At 38.3% G+C, this 19,337-nt stretch overlaps 1 protein-coding gene across 1 annotated transcript in view; it reads left to right on the top strand.

The window, feature by feature from the left end:
* The first annotated feature begins 3,933 nt into the window (after positions 1 to 3,933).
* Positions 3,934 to 19,337, top strand: part of LOC136256727 (uncharacterized) — a 39,568-nt gene continuing 24,164 nt past the window's right edge. Inside the window, exons 1-2 of the mRNA XM_066049735.1 lie at positions 3,934 to 4,357; positions 9,685 to 9,975. Coding sequence (XP_065905807.1) covers positions 3,991 to 4,357; positions 9,685 to 9,975 — 658 coding nt within the window. The 5' untranslated portion in view covers positions 3,934 to 3,990. The remainder of the gene's footprint in view (positions 4,358 to 9,684; positions 9,976 to 19,337) is intronic.

Below are 19,337 nucleotides of genomic sequence, written 5' to 3'. Positions count from 1 at the left end.
AGATGGGTCAGCATCGGAGTAATTTCAGCAGCAGTTTGTTTTACTAAATGTCCAGAGATAGCATCAGGGCCAGGGGATTTATAGGGATCCAACTCAGATAGTATTTTGAAAACCCCATTTGGTGATATATCAATGTTGTTTATAGATGGATATGAGGATGCTGGCATTTCAGGGATGCTTTCCAAGTCCTCTACTGTAAAGACCGATTTAAACTGGTTATTTAAAGTTTCTGCAATTTCTTTGGGTGTAGTTACTTGATCAGTAGGTGTCTGTAATGTGCTAATGCCAGTTGTATCCTGCTTTTGAGACTTAATAAACCTCCAAAATGTTTTTCTTCTGTTATTGTCACAATCTGAGTTTAGACTACTAGTAAGATATTTAAGACGCTGTTGCTTTAAAGCAGATCGTACTTGGGATTGCATGTCTTTATATGCTTTCCAATCAGAAGGGCGTTTAAATCTTTTAGCTCGCTTATACAAACGTTGTTTTCTTTTAATCAGCCTTTTGAGTTGAGAGGTCATCCATGGTAAGCGACTTGATGTAGATATTTGCTTAGCTGGAATATGGTCTTTAACGATTTGTAGAATACTTTCATGAATAAAGTTCCAATTTTGTTCCACAGTTCTAGAGCTATTTTCATTCAAAGTTAAATACATGTCTGAAACTGTAGAGACCTTTTCCCTAATTATATCCCAGTTTGCTCTATTATAAAGGTATATTTTCTTCTGAACATTCTTGTGGCCAACCTGAAGATTGGCCAGTTCTACAATAACTGTCTCATGGTCACTGAATCTCGTACTCCACAAAGTTGCTGAGTCTAAATCATTTTGAAACAGTGAAATATCTCCAGGACTACAAACAGTATTATAAATCTTGGTGTCGTCAATGAATAGTAAAGTTTTACTGATGGTAACACAAGATGGTAAATCATTCATGTAAATAATTAAGAGTAGGGGTCCCAAAAATACTCCCTTGGGGAACTCCAGATAGAACCGACAAGGGGGTAGATAATGACTGACTGCATACCAAAGCTGTATAGCTGCATTGATTAGTTATACCAAGAGTTCATAATATAAAGAGGGAGGGAGAGTGTCCAACACTGTATTACCTGGTCAAAACACACTGCGTTTCAAAGATTGCATCATATCCTGAATATTTCAGTATACTTCAGTATAATTCCATAGAAATTCGTCACCTGGCTTCACCTACTGAAGAGCGTTGATAGGTGTGGATCTATCAAAAGAGAAGCATTCTTAGTGCTTTGCTTTAATAGAATTAACACCCTTTCAGTAGTGATTTAATAAGTTTTGGTGCTGATAGTCATTGCGCAATCTTTGAACGCAGTGTGTTTTGATTAGGACCGTCTGGTAATACAGTGTTGGATACTCTCCCTCCCTCTCTATATTATGAACTCTTGGTTATACATTGCTGCAATCACATGATTTACTCTATATAGCTAGATAGGGTCCGCAATGCGAAAAATCGATATCCTCCAATCAACTACCTAACTATTGTCATGTGTTCAGTAGGCTAAGTGTAACTTGAATAACACCAGCGTGGCAGCCAAGTTTGTCACTTTCTTCTGGTAGAAAACGATACAAATGTCTTAAAATCAAGTGATTTTTCGTTGCAGCAGTTCGTAGGGTTCTTCGTATGCCACGATATTCACTCTCAACATTATTCAAGTAGTCTATCATCAACTCAAAGTATTGGTGGTTTGATTTTATTGGTCAGTTTCTGGTGGCAGCACGATCTGTGCAGCTTTTTGGCGACAGACAAAATGTTTCTTGCTCTGGAGCACAGGACAAGCAGAGCAGCAACTGCGCCGTGGGTCAGCAATGACCAGTACTAGGTAAAGTACCTGCATGCGGAGTATGGTTATAATTGAAGCTTGTTAGCCATCTGGCTGAGCCATCTATATCCTGAAATTCGGCCAAAATGGTGCGATTTTTGCAAACAAATACCAGAATGGTTGATGCATCAGTGAGACAGTCTCCAACAGCAAGGATACGAAGCTTATAAACACTTAACAATACGACTATCTCGCCCAGTAAACGCATAGAGCAATCTAATGCATGAAAAGTAGGCACTCACGTGATCGAAATTCAAATCACGGAAATACCCATGAAATCACTTTCATTTCTGAATAGGAACCATGCAGTGTGCTCCTTTTGTAAATATTTGTGTTAATTGTTCACTCAGGCGTAGTCTGGGCCAGTGCAGGTGTGTTTTATGCTGCGATAGCATCATAGGGAGAGTCTCAGACTACTAGGCTAATTGAAATGTTGAACCTAATGCACACAAACTGATTGTCACTTGATTCCAAGTGATTTTAATGTCATTGGAATAGATTATGGTTGTATTTTCCGAGATTTGAATATCGATCACGTGAGTGCCTATTTCATGCATTGGATTGCTCTTTGCGTTTACTGGGCGAGATAGCCGTATTGTTAGGTGTTTATAAGCTTCGTATCCTTGCTGTTGGAGACTGTCTCACTGATGTATCAACCATTCTTGTATTTGTTTGCAAAAATCGTGTCATTTTGGCCGAATTTCAGCATATAGATGGCTCAGCCAGATGGCTAACAAGCTTCAATTATAACCATACTCCGCATGCAGGTACTTTACTTAGTACTGGTCATTGCTGACCCACGGCGCAGTTGCTGCTCTGCTTGTCCTGTGCTCCAGAGCAAGAAACATTTTGCCTGTCGCCAAAAAGCTGCACAGATCGTGCTGCCACCGGAAACTGACCAATAAAATCAAACCACCAATACTTTGAGTTGATGATAGACTACTTGAACAATGTTGAGAGTGAATATTGTGGCATACGAAGAACCCTACGAACTGCTGCAACGAAAAATCACGTGATTTCAAGACATTTGTATCGTTTTCTACCAGAAGAAAGTGACAAACCGGCTGCCACGCTGGTGTTATTCAAGTTACACTTAGCCTAACACATGACAATAGTTAGGTAGTTGATTGGAGGATATCGATTTTTCGCATTGCGGACCCTAAGCTAGAGATAGTATTTTATTGTATACATATACTTGTATAGCTACTATTTTATTAAACTGATGCTACAGCTACATAGCCAAATCACAGCACAGTTTAGCAGTTATAGTTGAATGCCAGTGAATGGCTTGATTTCCTCCATCAACATGTAGCTATAATTATAGTAGCTATTAGTTGTATAGGTATGGCTAGCTATGATTATTAAAAGTGAATGCGCGCCTATGCTAACATGCTACGTATATACGTTGCACATGACTATATAAAGGGGAAACATATTACCCGGGGAAACACATATCATGACTGTGACTTGTAGGTCGCTAGCGAGTTAGTGATATGTGTGCGGGGAAACACGGATCCCTAGGGATACGTGTGCGGGAAACACGTTATCCGGGGAAACATATAGTCACTGCGACACCGGATCATTGTTACCGGAAGTAGCAATATCTTCGAATTTATCTCACAGAAGACTAGTTCTACTCTTGTGACTATCTCCTAGAACATTAATAATTAGTTGCCGTGCGCTATTAAGTCTGGTTCCTTCGATAATGGTGGCTACGTAGCTATCGGCCAGCCGCATCGAGCAGTCGAGACACACCTACAAACTACCAGGTCCGGGAAAAAAAAAAACCACCAGCCCTGCCGCTAATTAACCACCGCCTTTCGCGAGGAAGGGTTACCAACAACTAAACAAACACTCTCACGTATTGACATTTTACAGAAACCAAGAGTTCATAATATAAAAAGACATGAACTCTTGCCGTGCAGAAACGTATTGTGAATGGGCAGTGAAATACGCCAATGGCGTATTTCCGAGCGTATTTCACTATCCCGCCTTTTTCGAAGGGGGTAACAAGTAGAGTAAGGATTCATGCATAGATTATCTATGATTCATACAATCTATGATGCAATCAGCAGTACCGCGGTCGCAATTCGTGAACGGCTTGCGCGTCAGAAAATAAACGCGGCTGGTACAGTGGCATGGCGTACAAGACTGCATTTGAAAAGAATTTACCAAAGTTGGTGAACGGCTTGCCGATGAACAGACTGATACCATACTTATATCCTTATGGTCTGATGCGTGATACTCGACTAGCTCAAGATGTAGTTGCCGCCGCAACAGACACAGAAAAGGCACGAAAGTTTCTTGAATGGATGCAGCCCGGAGTAACAATTCTTGGTGTGACAGACCAGTTTGATAGATTCATAAAAGCGATGGATGACTTTGTGAAAGACACCCAAGATACCACTGTGGCTTTTCTTTTGAAGTCAATAAGACAAGATTTGTCGCACCCCCCGCCAGAACCCACCACACAACCGGCTACCCCACAGCCTGCTCCTCAAACAGGTTTGTGTTGTGTATTGATCTAATGCACATAATAACAGTCAATTGCATGTGTGTTGAGCCAAGGGGCCTGTAGTAGTGATGCACCGATACCACATTTTCACTACCGATCCGATACTGAGTACATTTTAGATGGAAATGGCTGATACCGATACTTTGCCACACTGAGGCATTTCTCACAAAAACAGCTAGTAATTCCAATAGTAGTTGATAGACTAGCTTACTAAACACATTAGCTAATTTCATAAACTGTGGTTTGCTGGTTTTGTGGCTTCAATGAACCTTATTTCGTGGCTTACTGCTGTTTCCACATACTAATAATGTTATGGTTGGCTTCTTTAAAAGAATTCATGGCCGCTTATATCAGCTTTTGCTGAAAAGCAATTAGGTGACATCATACAAAGTATTGATTAGTATCGGACATTTATAGCTTTACTGATACCAGTTCGATACCGCCAAAATAGGGCCGATACCGATACTAGTATCGGTGTCGGTGCATCACTAGTACTTGGAATTTGGAATCCCCATATTAAAACTATTTGGACATAATCAATACATTTATATTGAAAAGGCCACGCTCCAAAATACGTAAAATGCCTAAAATAGTGTAAAATCACAGTGATTTCTAAAGCATTACAGTGTGATAACCACAAAAAATGGTCAGATAATTACTCACATATACCTTTAAGGAACTCTCCACCTTATTCCGTAGCTAGCTGCAGTGGATACTTGGGCCCAGTCACGGTTTCTGCCACCGGTCCATCAATTTTCCCAATGCGTAATGTATTGTGGGATTCACCCGTTACCAAGACTAAGGGAATTCACCCTAAACTAATTAGCCTAATAAAAAAATAGTCTGGAATATCGTGTATATGAATGATTTTTGGGGTAATTCAAGGGAATTGGACAGAGAGTCGTTGCCCTAGTGTGGGCCTTCTTAGTTTAAGACAGAAATTATGGAGACCTGCTTTGAGAATTATTCACGTGAGTGACTTAGTTTATAATGGTTTTGTTCTTGAGTCTATAGACATGTATAAAGAGACACTGTGTTTCTAGGCTTTGGTTTAGTGGGTTTATTGTGGGTTTCTGAGGTTACCATGTCAGTTAAAATGCGGAAGTCAGTAAATTTTATTAGGTTCGCAATCCCAATGGCTAGTTTCCATATGCAGGTGGATTTCAAAAACTTAGGCACTGAATTGAAATCTTCAAAATTGATAATGTATCTTGCTGTATAATCATATTTTACTAAATACCCGAAATATTGATCATTACATACTAGATGGAATCATGATCTGGAATTTTTGTTTTTAATATGATATCTTTTAAGCGATTTTTGGTTCATACAGAAATTTCTTCTGTAATTCAACTTACCACCAAATTTTACAAGTATGCAAATGACATTAAATAAACAATTCAATCTCCCAAAGACTGAACATACTGTACTATGACATTTTGCTGTGTTTATAAACTGAATGGCCATATAATGATTTTTTATCACATAACTGTCATGCAATGTTCCAATACATGCACAATCAACTGTATTAGTTTCTCGTCCCCACCTGCAAGCTGCCTGAACAACAACCAATTGGTGGCAATTAAGGTGCATGTGTTAGTAGTTATCTAGAACTGTCTAAGTACTGTGTAAGGTACAATTTAATTCATTGGCTCTTTAATAGCTAAAAAACAGCATAATTGATGTTTGGTCAGCTGTACAAGTCATCTACCTTTGTACCATTGCCTCCCATCAATCCATGTTGCTAATTTGTGGCTGTTGCCATTATTTTGCTACTCTCAAGTGACTACTATTTTTGTTACCATAATGGATGATATAAGTTTTTTTTTTGTTAGTATAGACACAATAAACGTATGAAAACAATCAAGAATTTGCTTTTAGGCATGGCCCTGCACTTGCTTGTTTGCATTTCCCATAGTAACCTTAACGGTGTACGTGTAGTTCCAAGCTGTCAACGTCTCCCACAAAATGTTGCTCTCAAAACTAATCTATTATGGACTGATACCCAGTAGTAGAGTTAAAGGGTTTTTGCCTCATGTGTGAATTTCAACTTTTTTGCAAAATTTCTCCAAGTAGCTATGTATAATACTGAACTTCTCTATAACGGACAGTTTGGGACCCATCTTGGGTTTCCCTCTCTCAGAGTATGGAGTCAAACCTGTTTTTAATCTTTGTTCTTAATATGCACCTATCAATGTTAAGCCCCACCTCCAAGTTCAGGCGATGTCGGGATTTAGAAGGAATTTGAACTTTAAAATGTGCCCCAGGGTGGGGAATTTGATCAAGCACTGAAAAGCTCTAACTTTTGGCACGTGATAAAACCATAGTTCCATGTCAAATCCCTTCTTATCCCCGTGCTTATGGTGAGGACTTGGTCTAGCGATTTATCACCAAGGTGGGGAATTGACTTTCTAGCAGGTCAAATCCCCACCCTCCCCGTACTGGGATTGGTGGGGCTTAACATTGATAGGTGCATTAATGTGGAGGTGTTTTCTGTTGTGTCTTTAAGAGAGGTTCCACTGTCATTTTTATGGTCAAGCGAAACCTAAAGAATGTCACCAATAGTGTTGCACCGATATCCAAATTAGCCGATTATTCCGATAACCGATATTAAGCAACAGAATTAGCCGATACCGATAACCGATCCGATATTCACTAATAACACTAACACTCATCCTCATCATTATTAAATGGCTCATATTAGTGACATAACCATTGATATACAGCTCATTCTAGGCTAAAATGTAAAGTTAGATGTATACCACAAGTAAAAGTTACTCATGGTAAACAGGTTTTAAGTACATTTTACTACTGCTATACAGTTGAGACAAGTGGCTGGTACTACATAGAAACCTAAAAACCTCAGTTTATTGTTGGGCATGGCCTAAACCATGACAGTTTATTATGGGCATGGCTTGTAGTCACCGCTAAACCATTAACACATAACTTAATTAAAATGCCAATTAACTTATATCTAGCCTCCCCCACATCATTATACTACATAGCGCAGTGGAGATTAACATTGGCCTTGATTTAATCAAAACCGATTAATCGGCTAGTAGCCAATATCGGCCGGATACCGATTATTGAACCGATTACGATTATCACGATTATCGGTGCAACACTAGTCACCAACTATCATGATCTAATCTTTTGGCTTATTAAAATAACAGGAAAACAATTTTAAACAAGGAACCAGTAATGCAATAGAGGATATGCACATTTATTATTTAAAATGATCAATATAATGAGATTAGCGGCGTGCCAAAGAATTTTTGATGGTGAGCGACTATCGTTAATCCCATACAAAAGTACGGGTAGTGAATGCGGCTCGGACTATAACTTGCCACATGAACGGCAGATTGGGATCCTTGTTCCAGTTACTCTGTTATACATGTAAAGGAATCTATCGTTCTGGAGAAACTCTCACAACCGGTCTACTTTTTGCGATTTGCACTTTCTATGCATACCTACTAGTGCTGTGAACCTGCAGAGTTTACTAAAACGAGTTATTGGAAGGTGAATAATTGGATATTGATCAGTTATTGTCTGATTGTAAATTAGCAGACAGTATGGCACTAAACATGCCTTTTGGAAGCATTAGGGTGGTACCAAAGTGACCATCAACATCCTGCCTTACAATAACAGCTATTACAAGCACATATTTACACATGCTTTGAGGTTATGTTGTGATGTTAACACTTGTCAGCAGGGGGTAATTTATGGTTTACCAAGTGGGTGGGCAAAGCCAGTTAAAGGCTTCTTAGCCAATAATTGGCTTGACCTAGACAATACTGGTTAATAACCAGTTTTTCTATACCAAATACTGGTTAATAACCGGTTTTTCTACACCAAATACTGGTTAATAATCGGTTTTTCTATACCAAATACTGGTTAATAACCGGTTTTTCTATACCAAATACTGGTTAATAACCGGTTTTTCTATACCAAATACTGGTTAATAACCGGTTTTTCTATACCAAATACTGGTTAATAACTGGTTTTTCTATACCAAATACTGGTTAATAACCAGTTTTTCCATACCAGTTTGCAACACTAATACCTACCATACATTCGTTCACCGTCGTGACGTTATTAGAATGTTTTTGGTCGTAAAGTTGTGCATATCCTCTATTAACAGAAGCCACTCTATCATACGTGTGTGCATGGTATAACCATTGTGTTCTTATGGCTCTTGGTAGAAAATGATATGAATTGATGTTTGTACATGTAGCTCATAAGCAGTGCTGTGTAGTGATTTTTTTCAGCTGGTATTAGCCATATCTTGGGGTAAAGGTATGCTTTTGTACATTAGCTTTTATAGTAGAGTACGGATGATGAAGGTTTGTGGTAGAAACAATGACTTCAGTTTTCCTTTACTTGACAATATGTACTCCCATTCAAAGTAACCCTAGACAAGTTTCTACATAATCAAATGAATTTTCTAGGAATTTATGCCTTCAGCCAAGGACAACTTTTATGGCAAATTCTACAGGCTTGAGTTCTTCACTGTTAGCCTAAGTAGGTCTCTGAGATGTGCTTTTTTGCCTATGGCTGTACAATGCATGCATGATGGATTTACCTTTTTTTATTGTTGTGTCCCATTTCTTTCATCACTATAGCATGTAAGTGTTGATTCGTGGGTGGTCACTGGCTTCCTGTACTTGTGCATTTTTATTCACACTCTGATCTATTTTGCTGTAGATAAACCACTTCAAAATTTGATAGTGTACTTTAAAATTTTTCCAAGGATTTGTGTTTCACCTAATTGATTTGTTTCACAAAAGACATTTCATATTGCTAATTTTTATCAAGGAGCATACACAGACAAACTAAAGAAAGCACATTTGACAGGTATCATCTTCCTGTATATTCAAAACAATAAACTGACCACAGAAAGAGGTGTGGCCTTTAGAAATGGTAGTGTGTAAGAAATTGAATGGTTATAATGGTGTTCATAATGGGGCTTTTCTATGTACTGTTAAGTATGAAATTCCCATTTTCAGCCTCATATGCTAGCATGACTATGACTTGAATAATGGATGAAACCATATCACAAAAATACTTCTTACTAATCAGGAGTCACTAATTTATACTGTCTAAACAATTTAATTTAGAATGCAGATAAAGATAGTATAAACAGTCGAGAAGATATTTTTTGTGCACAGTAATGTTTAACATTGATGTGATGTTTATTGTGAACTTGATCAATTGCATAATTAGTTGACCAGCAATTAGTAACAAATTAATTACCTAAGCAACTGGTTTTAAGAAGTATTAACTTGTTTTACTTTACCATTTGATTATTCATATTTAGAATTTGACCCAGTTGCTGCAAAGAAGAAAATATTTTCACAATATGATCACTTTGTCGCTCTACGGATTGATCCAATGTTGAGCGCACTCTTTGCTAATAGAGTTATCACTTTCACGGAGAAAAAGAGAATTGATCATGCTCAGAAACAGAGCATGGAAGGAATGGAGTGGTTTCTTGACAATGTCATAATACCCAGCCTAGAGGAGGGGATCAGTGAAAAGTTCATGGGGCTTATTGAGGTGATGGAGGAACACGATGATCCATTGTTAAATAGAATGGCTAAAATACTTGGTAAGTGATACATTGTACTGTACATAACTGTTAAACAAAGGTTTGTTGGCAGTTTTATCTTCGTACACAGCCTAAATAAAGTTTGCAAATTAATATTGCAATGGTACAAGTCACCACTGAAGTGAACTAGTGTAGAAAAATGCTTATGCATGTACTCTTTTAATTTGGTCTTGATGATGTCTAGTGAAAGGTTCACCTGTTTGAGCATAATTTATCATCCTATAATTTACTCCTAATTTATGTTTATCCAATTACAGTAATACCTGTAAATGCCTTATTCCTGGCCGAGTAGCCACAACATCATGCCATTTTTTGTGTTCATGTAGAAACAGAAGATGACCCTGTCAACAATTAAACTTTAAATTCTATAACGGTGAAGGCGTAATTTACTACAATTATGTTAACAATGCTTTGAAAAAATAGAAGTTACTTATTCGTGAAGAGACTCCTACACAAGTCTCTTAGCACTTTACTTATTCGTGAAGAGACTTGTGTAAGAGTCTCTTCACGAATAAGTAACTTCTATTTTCAAAGCGTTGTTAACATAATTGTAGTAAATTACGCCTTCACCGTTATAGAATTTAAAGTTTAATTGTTGACAGTGCCATCTTCTGCTTCTACATGAACATAAAAAATGGTATGTAACTAATTACTAAGAGACTTGTGGTTAACCATGTATTAGTGTTGTTTTAGTAATGCATTTGACTTTTAGTTTAGTTTAAGTTATGCACCTATCAATGTAATCCCTGACTACCACCGATACGGGCTGAGGTGGGGATCTGTATCACTGAAAATTACTATTCCCCACCTACTGGGGGAGGATTGGCAATACAAACCCTGACAAATTCTCCACTAGCATACCCCAGGGATAGTGGGGCTAGGAGGGGATTTGTCTGGTCGAGTGGCGTGGATCTATAGATTCAGGTTGCGAATCAGTTTGAGTGGGTCCTAGTACTAATGTAGTAGCTAGCTTTCGAGAAATGCTTCTAAAGGCACACACTTCTGCATTGGTGAATGCCTTTGGTAAAGACAAACCCCTCACTATCTTGGGGAAATTAGCAATCAATTCTCCCACCATCCCTGACCTTCCCTCACCCTTAGCCCGTATCTGTGGTACTCAGGCATTACATTGATAGGCGCATTATAGTTGTAAATAGAAAAAAAAGTTTTAGTTTTTGTTACCACCATTAAAATATTTTAGTTATAGTTTTACAGGTTTTTGCAATTGACTTCATCACCTTTGCAATTGACTTCATCACCTTTGCAATTGACTTTGTCCCGTTTGCAGTAGAGTTCGTCCCGTTTGTAATTGAATTCGTTGGTTTTACAATTGAATTTGTTGTTTTTGCATTAGAATTCGTTGCATTTGTACAAGAATTCGTCATAATTACATTGACTGGCCGCCAGCTGGTCATCATAAGGTGGATCATTTTTGCCATGGAGAATACCACTTGAGACACTACAAGGTAACTGGAGCTGGTTATATGCGAAGCCACTGGAGTTAATTAGCTTGTTTCACAAGTGACCACACTCATCCCCAATGGTGAAACACAATTGTAAATGCTGTTGAAGAAGCTGTAGCAGAAGAATTATTGCCTTATAAAGAGTTGTTTACAACAGTTGTACTTCAACAAGATCATGAAGTTGCTGCTACATCTTGTTGTCATGCTTACTGCAGCTGCCGATTTTGTCACAGACGAATTGTGTGCCCCATTCTAATACAAAAGCAACGAATTCAATTGCAAAACGACAAATTCAATTGCAAACGGGACGAATTTTACTGCAAAAGTGACAAACTCTACTACAAACGGGACGAAGTCAATTGCAAAGGTGACGGATTCAATTGCAAAATGACAAATTCAATTGCAAACGGGACGAATTTTACTGCAAAAGTGACAAACTCTACTACAAACGGGACGAAGTCAATTGCAAAGGTGACGGATTCAATTGCAAAAACCTGTAGATAGATTTTAGTGAACACCATTTTAAGTTACTAGATGAATTAAAAATTGGAAATTTTAAAATGGGAATAGGGATCGCTGAAAAAAGCCACAAAACAAGAAGGGATCGCTGGGGTGGTAATGTAAACCACAAATCCCTATTTTAATTGACTCTGTCATAAATCTTTAGTTACATGCTCTGTCATTTTGAAGTGAGTAGGGATTTGTGGTTTACATTACCACCCCAGCGATCCCTTCTTGTTTTGTGGCTTTTTTTAGCGATCCCTATTCCCATTTTAGAATTTCCAATTTTTAATTCATCTAGTTTGTGTACTTTTTAATTAATCCAGTAATGGATTATGAGATTTCTTTTATTGATAATTAAGACTGTTGTGAATAGTGTAATTTTGCATTCTGCATAGTAACACTGTCAACATTTCAGTACACACATGAAACTGATCAAATCGCAATGTGCATACAGACTGAGAGTCTCCTAATATGAGCTACAATTTACATTACTGGTGCCTTTAATAGCTGTCAAATTCAGTGCAAGGATTGTAGTTATACACTTGACTGCATTATTAGAGTATTTAAGTGACTGCTCTATTAGAGTATTTAATCTGGATAACCCGCCCACGTACAATAATCATGGAGCGAAAAAAACCACCTTGCAACAAAGTCATCAGCCCAGATTAAGCTTCCTGGCCTATACTGAGTTTAATAAAGACGGATTCTATTAGCCACAAGTAGTGCATACCAAAAACCTTAACTCTGAGTGTGATCTTGTATGGCTTCTCGAGCATAATGGCATTTTGGCAAGAAGAAATGGCCCGGTTTGGACTGTTTCCATCCGAAAATGAAATCAAAAATAGGTCATGGACACGCACAATGATCCATTCAGCAAGCCTTGCTACTTTTTATCCCAGGATTCTCCTTGTAAACTTCACTATGCCTGTGAAAGAATAATAATAATAATATTATGAATAATAAGAAGAATAATAATAACTAGATGATTAAAAATTGGAAATTTTAAAATGGGAATAGGGATCGCTGAAAAAAGCCACAAAACAAAAAGGGATCTCTGGGGTGGTAATGCAAACCACAAATCCCTATTTTGACTCTCTGTCATAAATCTTTAGTTACATGCTCTGTCGTTTTGAAGTGAGTCAAAATAGGGATTTGTGGTTTACATTATCACCTCAGAGATCCCTTCTTGTTTTGTGGCTTTTTTCAGAGATCCCTATTCCCATTTTAAAATTTCCAATTTTTAATCATCTAGTTATTATTATTCTTCTTATTATTCATAATATTATTAAGCCTGCAGACAATAATGGACGTGGATTCGTGCATATCTACATGGGCGTGGCTACCATATGTCTACAGACAGTAATTTACGTAAGTGGGCGTGGATTCGTGCATACCTACACACTGATGAATGGACGTGGCTACCATATGTCTACAGGCTGTAATTTACGTAAGTGGGCATAGCTCACGAAAGAAGCAGAGCTACGCCATGACGTGTGGTAACACATCCACATTTAATTTAGCACGTAGGGTCAGACCCGAATAATCTGTAAAGCAGGACCTGGATGACCCGACTCGGTTTAACATTAATTGTTACTAATTTATTGACTTACACATTGCTATATAGTTCGCCGTGAGTTGCTCTCTCTGATCGACATCAACAGCGAGTCTGACGTACGCGTGTGTTTTTGGTACAACCGGCGACCACGAGTATTCGAATAGTTTGATGCAATATACACTGATATGGAAGCCGTACTATAGTCTATTAACACTCTGCGGTAGAACCTTGACTGATGGCCATGGTAAAGAAGGATAAAAGGTAAGACAATAGCGCAAGCATTGTATGTTTATCAATATACCAAAGGTTTTTTCTTAAGTGATCTAGAAACATTTCTGCGAAAGAATTAGGGCTGTAGCTGTAGCCAGTTTTCCGCTATGCTTGACTGAAGGCGTCAGGCAGGTAGGCAGGCAGTAGAAAATTCCATTGATTAAATTTAAAAAAAAATTCTGTAGCAACTTGACGGAAACGTTTCTGGTCGATCTGAAGACACTTTTGGGCTTGGTTTTACCCAACCAATACTGTCATGTCGTTGTGAGGAAAAATCGCGACAGGTTTCGGGTTATATTATATCATGGATCGCCCCCACACCTTCAATGTCCCTAATATACAGTACTATCGTACTGTATGATCAAGTACTTTGCGTGGGAGGATCAGAACAAAAAAGTATTCTATATTAGCCATACAAGTACAAGTGTTCTATATTGGGCAGTTGTAGAACACTTCATAAACCCACAGTTCTATATCTGGTATAGGCTTGAGTCTATTATGCTCCAAAATTTGCCTATTATGCTTTTTGGCATTTCCCCAATTTTCTGCCTATTATGCTTGTTTTTATGCTTTTCAGAAATGTATTATGCTTTTATTTTGTGTTTTTTCTTTGTACAGAAACATTCTTCATGTGATACAATGTAAATAGAAGAAGTGTCATGTGCTCCAGAGTTCATAGGCATATTAGAGCAGGGGGTCTGGAGGTATGTATGTCTATAGTCCCTCAGAAGCTATACACATTTTATTGTCTAATATCTTTGCAGTTTTGTATGCAAATAAAATATTATGCTTTGCTTTTGATTGATCTTCTGAGTTGTAGCAATTGGTATTCAAAGGACAGCAACTGCTCTGTATATTATGTAACTTGCATTTGAAGCATCGTGCCAAAAACATATTAGCCTTCTGGGGATAAATACTTACATTCTCACTGTTGCATGCAATAACTGTTCTATTAGGGGGTTTGACTGTTCTATTAAAGACAGTGGCGTAGCTAAGGTGGGTACTGGTAGGGAACAGGCCCAACCAATCAGTTCCAGTTCCCTACCAACTCAGGTACTCACCGTACGTAGCTAGCTATAGCTAAATTGTGTGATACGAGGTGCAATATGAAGCCTCCTACAGCTACGTAACTAATAGTAATTATTATGCAAACAAAACATTAGTACAACTATAGTATCTTACTAGAGATGACAAAGTTTAGCTGCAAAATGCACCAAATTTAATCTCAGCATGTAATTTTCAAAAATTTCCTGGGGGGATTCCCCAGACCCCCCTAGCTGCAGCTTGTATGCATACAATGGTGTCCAACCAATCCTTCTGGGCTAGCTACACCACTGATTAAACAATCTCAATCTTTTTGAAATATTTTCCTATTAACCCCAGTCTTACTTCAGACCTACAGAGACTTCACTATTTTCAATGTCCAGACATTCACTAGCTATCTGACTCAACACTAACCTTTAAAAAATATTATCAGATTGTCTTCCAGTTGAGCTTCCAATATTCATAATCATCATATCACATTTTATCAGACGGTATGTGTTATATAATACCAAATTCAATGATTGAAGATCAGCTAAACTGCTTTGTCTTGCCTTAGTGCTAGTTGGCACGTGACTGCATGTGCCCCTATAAAACTGAAACCCACAATAAAAGGCATTTGTTTCGTCGAGAGGGTAAACTTGTAGTAGTGCATTATTCTACTCGTTGTCAGGAACCATTTCACCATCTAAACCAGGTTTGCCCTTGATTTTTTATGACTGTTATAGCAGAAGTTATAAATATGGTGGCAGAAATTTGCCCATTATGCTCCTAATTATGCTCCTAATTATGCTCCATTATGCCAGCATTATGCTTTATGCTTTTCATTCCCTATTATGCCAATAATTATGCTGGCATAATCGACGCAAGCCTAATCAGGTAGTTATAGAACTCCCAGGCCTATTTGCAGGCTAATAACTTGCTTTGAGTGAGTGATCACTCACTCTTGGCCAGTACAACCAATCAACCAAGCTGGGTCTAGGCTGATAGCCTGTACTGCCTGTATCACCGAAGATAAAAGTTACTCAGCTATGCAGCCACTATGCAGCACAGTATCAACATCAACTAGAGGTCACCGGTAGCTAAATACGATTCATCAGTGGTGTGGCAATGGCACAGTGATGGGTACACACTATATGCATAAACAACCTACAGGAGATGCACAATACTGTAGGATTATGCAAGCCAGGAGTAGAAATGTTGGCATAATCCAAATACATGGACCTTCTGTTGGTGTCTTAATTCTGGTGATCCTGTAGAGTGTCGCTAGGTAAAACAGAATTGCAGCCACATGTGTACAGGTCTCGCCCAAGCCAGCCATGCAAGTACAATGAGCACAGCATATATCCCCATCCTCCTCCAACACTATCCAACTGCTCAAAGGAGTTTCACTCAATTTCTGTGAATGAAGAACCTATAGTATCATAAAATAAAATGGTAAAGTAGTTAAACTACTCTATTAAAACAGTCACAAGAGCAATATTAGGCCTGAGTCAAATATGCTCAAAATTTTGCCCAAAATGCTTTCTGGAATTTCCCAAAATTTTCACCTATTATGCTCTTTCAGTGTTCCTATTATGCTTGCATTATGCTTCTAAGTTAGCAACATTTGTGACAATTATTATGGAACATTTTAATCAGTGAATGCTCTATTAGAGTATTTCACTATAAAGTGACTGCTCTATTAGGCAGAAGCGATCTATTTTTAACTCCATAGTTTGAAATATCTACCTAATATAACAGCATTATGTTTGCATAGCACTCCAGCCTACGATGCTTTTTATTATGCTGGCATATTTGACGCAGACCTAAGCAATTATTATTACAATGATTTTAAACAAGCCAACAATCGCTAGAATATATGATCAAGACTCACGGTAGTGAGTCGTACGGCCAGTAAAGCAGAAACGCGCACCGCAGACAATAAATGACACGACCACTACACGTGAGGATTTTACAGGAACGAACGTTGTCAAATTCGGCCTTCCTGTAACTCACCCGTCACTTACGCTATCCCTCTGAAACTCTAGAGTTGAACTCATCGTGTCACTAGTTACTACCACACAAGCAGTGAAGCAAATCCATGCCGACTGTTTTGAGATCGAGATTGCCGACATCAAAGGGTTTTTTTATTATTTATTTATTTTTTATCGCATGTGGTTAGGCGCAACCGCAGGTGTATGCCTTGCGTTCCTTTGTGCATTCCGAACATTGATTGCCCTGCTATCGCTTCAGTACTCTCTCAATCGCTTCAAGATTCACATCATCGATTTCACCATACATCATTACCCTACAGTCGTAATTTCAGCACCAAACGGAGTTTCAGTCATCCTCAGTCGACCTAGAGGCCAAATACAAAACCTATATTGTTGTTTTCCGCAATACTCGCTTGGCATGTAGGGCAATGTCTCTTTGAACTGTTCTAAAAGTTTCGTTGAGATTGAAACATGTTTTTGAGAATGGCTAGTTTGAAATTTGAATTTAGTCGCCCCCACGTAATTTGCTCTCAGTAAGAATTTAACTTGGAATTTGAAAAATGACGCAGAGCACAACTGCGGTCACTGGTTATTGATTAACTGTGCTGTGTGTAGTTTATCAGTGCATGTAACCATCCAGAAGTGTGCTGCGTGCCATCATTCAATTTGAAATTTGAATTTAGTTGCCCCCACGTAATTTGCTCTCTAAGGGCGTGGCTTCAAGAATGACACAGAGCACAACTGCGGTTACCAGTTGTTGACACAAGCTGTGAGTAATTAGCACTTGTAGCTAACCTAAAAGGAAGTGTGCAAAACTACAATTGTCACCATGCATTCTGCAGCACCCCCACACAAAATTACACATGTAATTACAACATACAGAGGACACATGAATACCAAACAGTTTTCACAACAATAATGTAAGAATTGTACAATAATGACTGTGATATAACTGCTATGAAAATCTTCTCCAGTGGCCTGCAATGGTAGCAAGTCTCACACAACGGCATGTATATTCAAACACAGTGGGAGTAATGAGTAAGTGCAATGGCAACAAGTTGGTATGACTCCATTTGTAGAATCCAGATGAGTGGATGTGGCTCCAGTATGTCTAAACAGTTAACAAAAATATGTACTAGAGTTGCAATATAATAGAATAGTATTTAAATACAACAATACATAGTCTCCATTGCATCACTATCAAACGACACCAAGTGGAGAATATTGTTGCATCTTTAGTATGTACACTCCATCAGTACAACTTGTCTTAATGGCCACCAGTGTAGAAAGACAACCTCTCTCAAAAAGCCAATTCCAAATTGAGAATTTATACACTGCTACCTGCTTATTGAATGAAGATGGCAATAAACAAGTTCCACTGTAATTTATACGCATGATCTGATCCTGTATATTCTGTCAGTGGATGAGATCCACTTGGCCAGGACAAAATGTGACCCAAATGTCCTGGATGATCCAACTCAACCCACTTACGACCCAGTGGCACAATGGAACTGAGTATTTATACAGAATACAATTATATTTATTTCTAAGATGTGTGTACAACACATTACAACATGTGTATACAATAGAGCTGGGTGATATACCAGTATTGTTAGTAATCTGTGATATTTAAGTCATACCGCCATACCGTCTGGGCACTATGGCCTCCCTGTGGGCTTGTTTCATCCCATATTTAAGACATGTGACAATGTTTGTAGGCAGGTGTTGATGTAGTCAGCTAACCAAACTATGTAAACAAGTTTGTTTGTGGTAATTTGTACCTGAGGTTTGCTGAGCTACCATGGATATTCGGTGCTTTTGTTGAGGTAAAAGGCAGTTACTTTAATACCAATGGCTTTTACATTAATACTGCGATATTTAGTAATACCATGATACTTTTTATGGAAGGTATACCGTTTGCTATTTTTCAATACCGCCCAGCACTAGTATACAAGACATGCTACGTACCATTTTAGCATTTCAAGTCACCACATTATGCACGGACCAGTCAACAATATTTTATAGTGCCCATCAGTAAACCTGAAGGAGAAAAGTTATGAAAAATAAAAATGCATATAAGTACAGTAAAACCTCATTAATAAGGCAAGCTCTGGGACCAAAATATTTGGCCTTAATAACAAGGTGGCCTTATTAATGAGGTCATAAAGTACTGCTTAGCTATGTTTGGGACCTACTAGAGGTGGCCAATATAATGATGTGGTCTTATTAAAGAGGTGGCTGCTAAGTGAGGTTTCACTGTACCTTCCATTAACAATGGTGAACAATATTAATGGTTAACAATATACACTGAAACCTTACTCAGGTAGCTTTATGGTCAACCTTGTGGCAGATTGCTCTGTACACAAAATGACACATTCAGGGATTGTATTGAGATGGATGACAAAGTAATGCATTGTGACTTAAATACTCATGTGTCACTGCTAGGCAGTATCTGATATGGCTACCATATATACGGCACTGCCGAAGCACAACGTTGCACTCACTCGCACACACAATTTTGCTCAAGATTTTAAACATCGATAATTAAGGGGC

Source organism: Dysidea avara, chromosome 5, assembly GCF_963678975.1.
Source record: "Dysidea avara chromosome 5, odDysAvar1.4, whole genome shotgun sequence".
Taxonomy (NCBI): Eukaryota; Metazoa; Porifera; class Demospongiae; order Dictyoceratida; family Dysideidae; genus Dysidea; species Dysidea avara.
This window is presented reverse-complemented; position numbering and strand designations above follow the sequence as displayed.